Here is a 7,964-nt window from a genome sequence, read left to right on the forward strand (position 1 = left end):
ACTCCGTACGGTGTTGCAGCAGGTTTCGCTTGCAGGAAAGAAAATTTAGCGATGAAACAAAGAATGAAGGAGTAACGTGTGTGTGTGTGTGTGTGTGTGTGTGTGTGTGTGTGTGAGAGAGAGAGAGAGAGAGAGAGAGAGAGAGAGAGAGAGAGAGAGAGAGAGAGAGACTCTGGGCTTCAGGAGAGAGAGAGAGTAAGGGAGACAGAGAGAGAGAGAGAGAGAGAGAGAGAGAGAGAGAGAGATACTCTGGACTTTAGGAGAGAGAGAGAGAGAGAGAGAGAGAGAGAGAGAGAGAGAGAGAGAGAGAGAGAGAGAGAGAGAGAGAGAGATACTCTGGACTTTAGGAGAGAGAGAGAGAGAGAGAGAGAGAGAGAGAGATACTCTGGACTTTAGGAGAGAGAGAGAGAGAGAGAGAGAGAGAGAGAGAGAGAGAGAGAGAGATACTCTGGACTTTAGGAGAGAGAGAGAGAGAGAGATACTCTGGACTTTAGGAGAGAGAGAGAGAGATACTCTGGACTTTAGGAGAGAGACATAAAGAGAGAGAGAAAGACAGAGAGAGAGACAGACAGAGAGAGAGAGACTGGACTTTAGGCGAGAGAGAAAGAGAGATTGGGAGGATTCCTGCAAAACAGGCAACGTTTAGATGTGAAAGGAGGCGTGGTTACTCAGGACGTAGGCGTGGTCGTATCAGCTGCTTTTTTTTGTCGTTGTCCATATATGGTCCTTGACGTTAAACGCCGGAGGTTCCGTCCATATAAAAGGCAATCCGACGGAATCCCCTTCAAAGGAAATGTAGGTGCGCAGTGAACCGGTGCAGACACTAAGGATAAGGACAATAGTAATAATACAAATAATAATAATAGTAAGAATAATAATACATGATCATGAAGGTTTCCAGTATAGACAGCCGTCATTTCAAGAAAATCCTGCGCAAGGAGACCGGGAAGTGTTTGATCCTGGACTGTAGACCGTATTTATCGTTCTCCAGCTCGAGCGTCCGCGGCTCGGTGAACGTTAACCTGAACTCGGTGGTGCTGCGCAGGTCGCGCGGGGCTCCGGTGCCGCTGCGGTTCGTTGTGCCGGATGAGCACGCGCTGTACCGGCTGCGCGAGGGCGGCGTGTCGGTGGTGGTGGCGCTGGACGAGAACACGCCGCATCTCCACAAGCTGAAGAAGGACAGCGTGGCGCGTCTCGCCATCCACAGCCTCGCGCACCTCTCCAGCTGTGCCAACATCTGCTTCCTGAAGGGTGAGAACTCGCTTTGATCTTTTCTTTTTTCTTTTTTTCCCTCTCTTTGATCTCAGAAAGACACTTTGGTGCGTTGCTGAACCACCACCGGAGAGGTTCTAACGGTTACTCCTAAAACACCACAGGAGAGGTTCTAACGGTTTAAAGGGTCCTTTTTTTGTCTTTGGGTTTAATTCTAGAACCTAATATTCTTCCTTCCAAAAGCTGACTTAATTTCTTTCTTTCTCCGAGTTCTATTTTACTCAGTATTTAGTGTCCTGAGTTTTTACTCTCCTTAGTCAGTTTCCCTCTGGTTTGCTCTATCTGTTGTGCATCTCGTGCATTTCTTTTATTATTTATTATCTCGCGCATTTCTTTTATTATTTATTATCTCGTGCATTTTTTAAATTATTTATTATCTCGCGCATTTCTTTTATTATTTATTATCTCATGCATTTCTTTTATTATTTATTATCCTGAGTATTTTTGGTCCTTTATCTTTGCTCACTCATCTCACACAATCTCGAATATTTACTGCACTTGATGCAGTTAGACGATGTTTTGAGGCCAGATTAACGTGTAATAATCCATAATAAAAACTTGGAAGTCTCCTATTAAAAATGGACACAATACTCGCACTATGAACACCAGTGTAATAAGTAAAGATTTTGTCACACTGTTTCTCGGATGTGGTTTGCTGTGCGTCAAAGCCAAGATGAGTCAGAGTGTTAAAAATAAAGAATAAATAGCTGTCACACACCAGACAGTTTACTCAAACCGATTCTTTGTGTGTGGAGAAAATAGTCTGAAAGATTTTTATTTAAAAAAAAAAAAAAAATTGCACAGTGGAAACACTCAGAGGTAGCTTGTCTCAGAGGTAACCAAAGTGTGCGCTGATGTGATGAGCTCAGATTAACCTTATACTGATGGTTACATGCACTGGGTCCTTGAAAACAGATGCTTTAACTGTTTTTTGTCTTCACAGGAGGCTACGAGAGCTTCCAGGCGCATTACCCCGAGTTGTGTACCGAGGCCAAAGCACCTCTGGAGCGCAGTGTGCCGGACACAGAGGTTTATCCTGGGACAGATTACACTCAGGTAAAGCCCAAATCCTCTCCCTCTGACAGAAATATAAATATTTTATCAAATATAAAAGTAGGAAAAATACAGCTAGAAGCGATGTGGGGTTTATTAAAGGCACAGATAATCCAGTAGATGTTTATGAATGAAAGCCAGATGTTGTTGTTGTTATGCAAATGAGAAGGCATTATTGGCTACCAACTTGCTAAATTATGCAGATGAGATCACTCTTTTGGCTGCTAACGGTTTACATTATGCAGATGAGATTACACTATTGGCTACTTGCCGTATTATGCAAATGAGGGCACAAATTGGCTACTAAATGCATACAATAAACAATTTCATTCATTATGCAAGTGATAGCCACATTAACAGTTCTTGGGAGATTATGGTTGTATTTTTAGTCATAAGAACACTGTGTGTGTGTGTGTGTGTGTGTGTGTGTGTGTGTGTGTGTGTGTGTGTGTGTGTGTGTGTTCACCGTGGCTCTCTGAGCAAGGCTTGACTTTATTTCAAAGACTTCCCACTGTCATCAGACACCCGTTTTTATCTCTGACCTTTGGTCTCAGATGAGTCAACAGTGGGCATGTGGTGGGCCAGTGGTTAAGGTGTTGGGTTCTCAATCAGAAGGTTGTGAGTTCAATTCCAGGTCCACCAAGCTGCCACCGCTGGGCCCCTGAGCAAGGCCCTTAACCCTCAATTGCTCAGTTGTATAAATGAGTTGTATAAATGAGATAACGTAAGTCGCTCTGGATAAGAGCGTCTGGTAAATGTAATAATAAAGTAAGGACAAACATTTAGATCCTCTGACCCATCCTCTTCACATTTCCGTCGCGTTCGTGCTAAACTGATCCCTGTTGGACTGATCCCTGAACTGTTCACTTCATTTCACTGACACCTCTGTTGAATGAATCGAGTGATTCGAATCATTTAAGTGTTGATTCTTAACTCAACTTTTTTTTCTTTCTTTCTATAGGATGGTCCGGTGGAGCTGTTGCCCTTCCTGTACCTGGGCAGTGCTCACCATGCACGCAGACACGACTGCCTGAGTGAGCTGCGCATCACGGCGCTGTTGAATGTTTCACGGCGAGACTGGCAGTGTGCCGGAGGGCCACAGCGGTACAAACGCATCGCTGTAGAGGACAGTCACACAGCTGATATTGGCTCACACTTCCAGGAAGCTATTGACTTCATTGGTGAGTACACACACACACACACACACACACACATGCATACACAAACACGCACACACATACAAACACACATAAACACACACACGCACATACACACATACAAACACATATACACACACACGTACATACACATCTCTGCCGTTAATCCATTTCTGTTTAGGACTGTTGTCTCATTTACACTTATTAGAGTAAGAGCATCTGTTTATTGTTTATAACTTTCAAAAAATTTATTTCACTTCTCTGACCTAAAACCCATTGAACGCTGCAGCTGGCAATTTTACAAACTGTCATTCAGTCGAGGGAATTTCTTTACTTTTCAGTCAGAGGTTGAGTTTTGATCTGAGCTTAATGTGAATGAGAGTGACAGAAAGTGAAACCAACCCTCCACTTATCAAGACCTTTAATATCGACATGTGCTCGTCTATACAGAAGTCAAGGGAATATTATTATTATTATTACTATTATTATTAGTATTAGTATTATTATTTAGTTATTTGTTATATTTTGAGAAAGAATGTCTAAAGATAGCACAGTATCTATTCAGGCAAGTTTGAAATGTAGCTTCCCCGCAGCCTTGGCTGGCTCCTACTGAAGCTAAAAATGCTCTTGCCCTCCTGAGGAGTATAAGCCTTCGGGGCTTTCGGTGTCAGAGAGAGAGAAAAAAAAGAAGTGGAAACAGGAACCTGGTGGTTTGAGTCATGGTTGCATGAGCTTGATGATGATGGGTGTGACTGGTGTGTCAGAGCATGAGTAGCGCTTTAATAACCATCTTTGGGTGTGTGTGTGCGCGCGTGTGTGTAGGTTGGGTTTAGCAAATGGATACAAAAATGCCTGCGGGTTGTCATTTCACACCTTCAGGTGTTTACAGGATGGCCCATAAACCATTTCCTAAACATATGAGCACTAATAATGTCTAAATCAAGGTGTCTACTAGACTATTTATGGTCATAAACTAGCTCCTTTGTCCTGTTGAAAAAGTTCTAGTTACAGCTGACACTGGAGACTGCTTCCATCAATGTTAAAAATAAAAACAAAAAAAAAACTTCTCATAAGAAACTTCACCATATCACCATAAATCATACGTGTGTACGATGTACAAACACTCGACATGTACCAGAAGCTTTGCTGCTAATTTTTATAGATAGGACGCACATAAGGGTCTTACATGTAGAGTAATGCATACGGATAAAGACCGTGAAAATGAGCTAGAATTGTGAGGATTATCAGCATTTACCTCAGATGTGCTGTCGGATTACTAAGAAAAGACTCCCTGGGGCTAAAATGACACCGTAATCACATTTAGCACTGACAGCTAACCCAGTCACTGTGTGTTTGGCCTTACTGAGAAACGTTGTGTCATCAAAACAGGGCTCATCTACAATAAATATACCTAGTGCTTACAATACACATGTCTGTTCTAAGGTAGTTATGACTGTGTGTGTGTGTGTGTGTGTGTGTGTGTGGGTGGGTGTGTACAGATGGCCTCACGGGCTATACAATGATTCAGTCGAGCAGGTTTTGTTTGGATTAGATAGTCACAGATTACTGACTGTCACACACTTTCCCTTACAGCCACTCTGGGGTGTGTGTGTGTGTGTGCGTGTGGGTGCACAATTGTGGATTAGACTCTTATGTGATTAGTGAATGACCTGTAAAAGACCCATGTGTGTGTTTTATCTGAGTCGGGTTAGGCATAATCTTATGAGTCAGACTAAGCATAAGCCACTTTACTTAGAAGGGGGAAAAAAACGAATAAAAATATCTGACATTTAAACAGACAAAGAGAGAACCCAGAAATAAGACGAGACAAAATATTTACATACAGACAAGGTCATTCGAAGGGTCATATCTAAAGTGCCGTTGTCTTTTCTCTCCTTTCCAGACGAGGTGAAGCGAGAAGGCGGGAAGGTGCTGGTGCACTGCGAGGCAGGGATTTCACGCTCGCCCACCATCTGTATGGCGTACCTCATGAAGACACAGAGGCTGCGTCTGGAGGAGGCTTTCGATGCCGTGAGACAGCGGCGTGCCGTCATCTCGCCCAACTTCAGCTTCATGGGTCAGCTGCTGCAGTTCGAGAACGAGGTCCTGGCGTCTGTGCCCGACAGCAATATGGAAAACAGCAATGACCAACAAAAGAGTGACGAGTTCACGATCGACAAGAGCTTCGAGTCATCCGTTTTCTCCTTCCCTACCTCCTTCCTGTCACCCATCAAACTCAATCCCATCACCTCCCTGACTACTTGAACTATACAAAGGAATTTAAGATGCGGCAAAGAAGAAACTTAAGTTAAGGGTTAAGCTTTCTGCATAACCTCGTCAACAAGAGACTTTCACCAGGAATTCAAACTTGGCAGCAGCAGCAAAAAAAACCCAACAATGTAGCTGAATTAGTAATTTATGAGCATTGCCAACTTTCGGCTTGCTAACTAGCCAATATTTTGACTAGTTTACATGCTTGATGATCTGCTGCCTACTTAGAGTAGCGACCTTGCTAACTAGCTAGCAGGATAAAGGACTAAAGTCGTAATCTGTCACGCGGTTTGCTACATAAACAACACAGCAATTGCTTTTAAACATCTTTGTTGTTGTTGTTGTTGTTGTTGTTGTTAGGAAAAGGAGATTATGATGAGATTGTGAAAGCTTTCTGGGTAAATTTCTTCCTCAAGTCTGATGCACTGATGTTCACTCGATCTCCCTGCCCTTCAAGGGCTCCGCTAACGAACTTTACTTAATCTGATAAAGCACTGGAAAGGCTATTAGGATGCTGCAGGGATTCAGTATTGAATAGAAGTCAAGCAGTTCTCTGCATTTAAAAGACTGCATGGAAGTGGATGTTGTTTTGGTGTTTGCCTTAAAGTGCACTGCAATATAAGCCTTAGTTTAACAATCATCCATGCCTATATGTGACAGACTCTAAGGCTTTTCATATTAATTTATTGATTTTTTTTCTTTTTTGAAATGTGTGACTTCGTTAATAAATGTTTTGTATATAAAGTGGCAATTTGTTTGTTCTTGTCTATTCTGTCTATCATAGTCTAATTTCTTTGGTTCAGTGTCTTGATTTATGTTGCTAATTGCTAGAGGACCAATTAATGAGCAGGTTCTTGCACGAACATACAATATACGTAGCCTTAGGAAGTATTCACATCCTCTTAATAATGAAATGGACTGAAAATCTGAGAGAATCTGTCCTCTTTCTCCTGCTCCTTCACTTCATCCTTGAAACAGAGAAGAGCTTCTTCACGCTGTGTGAAAACACTGGACAAAGTTTTAAAATGTGTAAAAATTAGTCAACAGAACAAAAGTGAATGAACAGAAGCTCAGTAGTGATGTCTTGACTTAGTTCAGGTAATGAGACGATAGGATTGTGGATGATAATTAAAGAGAGAGTTTGTTTATAAATGAATCTCTTTAACTCGTAACACTTTGAAACGTATAACTCCTTTTATTTTGGCACTAATCTGTCATCAGTATTACATTATAAATATTTGCACTAGGCTTGATGTCCTAACGGTGCCGTAAATATACTATATAGAATGCTATAGATATATTTTACAATTAAAATACAATGCTATATCTTTACTTAAACTTCTTTTAAATGAGGAAAGTCCATCGTTTTAATAATTATTCAATTCAATTCAAGTTTATTTATATAGCACTTTTTACAGTTGACATTGTCTCAAAGCAGAAAACAAAAATGGTTATAAAGAATAATATAAAGATTAAAATAATACAAAATTCAAGAATAATATTAGATATACTGTGGTGAGGGAAAACGTCTTTGAACGGTAAAGGAAGGAACCTTGAGAGGAACCAGACTTAAAGGGGAACCTCATCCTCATATGGGTGATACTGGAGGATGTGATTGTAAATATACAGTCTGATGAATGTTGTATTGATGAGGAGGTCGTTGTCCTCGAAGGCCACACGGAGTTGTCGTCTCCTCTTTAGTATCGCAGAGTCTAACTGGAGCTGGAACTGGAGCTCCAGATGCCTCAGGATCCCCACAGAGTCTGCCTCATCTCAGTGGAGGACCAAAATTAGACCATGATAAGGGTTTATTGATGTGCATGTGGTAGCCTAGTGGTTATGGTGTTGGGCTACCAATCAGAAGGTTGTGAGTATAATCCCATGTTCACAAAGCTGAGCAAGGCCCTTAACCCTCAATTGTATAAAAATGAGATAATGTAAGTCGCTCTGGATATACAGTAAGGGTGAAGCCAAATGCTGTAAATGTAGTCAGGATGCCACACAACTCCAAAGTTAGATGCAACAGTGACCCCTGTTGTAAAGTACCCACTATTCTGAGCCACCTTTGTAGTGGACTACTTTGTTCACGTCATCTAGGGTACTTTAACCAGCAATTTTCACTTCAGTGCTTAGGAAAACCAGTATAGCGATGCAGTTTATAACATACAGTGGTATAAAAAGTAAACAAAAATCTACGAACTAAACAGATTT

At 41.6% G+C, this 7,964-nt stretch overlaps 1 protein-coding gene across 1 annotated transcript; it reads left to right on the forward strand.

The window, feature by feature from the left end:
• The first annotated feature begins 565 nt into the window (after nucleotides 1-565).
• Nucleotides 566-6,504, forward strand: dusp5 (dual specificity phosphatase 5). The gene is made up of 4 exons (XM_027168730.2): nucleotides 566-1,251; nucleotides 2,216-2,328; nucleotides 3,287-3,506; nucleotides 5,386-6,504. The coding sequence occupies exons 1-4, from the start codon at nucleotides 882-884 to the stop codon at nucleotides 5,745-5,747; spliced, it is 1,065 nt and encodes a 354-aa protein (XP_027024531.1). The 5' UTR covers nucleotides 566-881; the 3' UTR covers nucleotides 5,748-6,504.
• The last annotated feature ends 1,460 nt before the right edge of the window (nucleotides 6,505-7,964 follow it).

Source organism: Tachysurus fulvidraco, chromosome 1 (genome assembly GCF_022655615.1).
Source record: "Tachysurus fulvidraco isolate hzauxx_2018 chromosome 1, HZAU_PFXX_2.0, whole genome shotgun sequence".
In the NCBI taxonomy this organism is placed as follows: domain Eukaryota; kingdom Metazoa; phylum Chordata; class Actinopteri; order Siluriformes; family Bagridae; genus Tachysurus; species Tachysurus fulvidraco.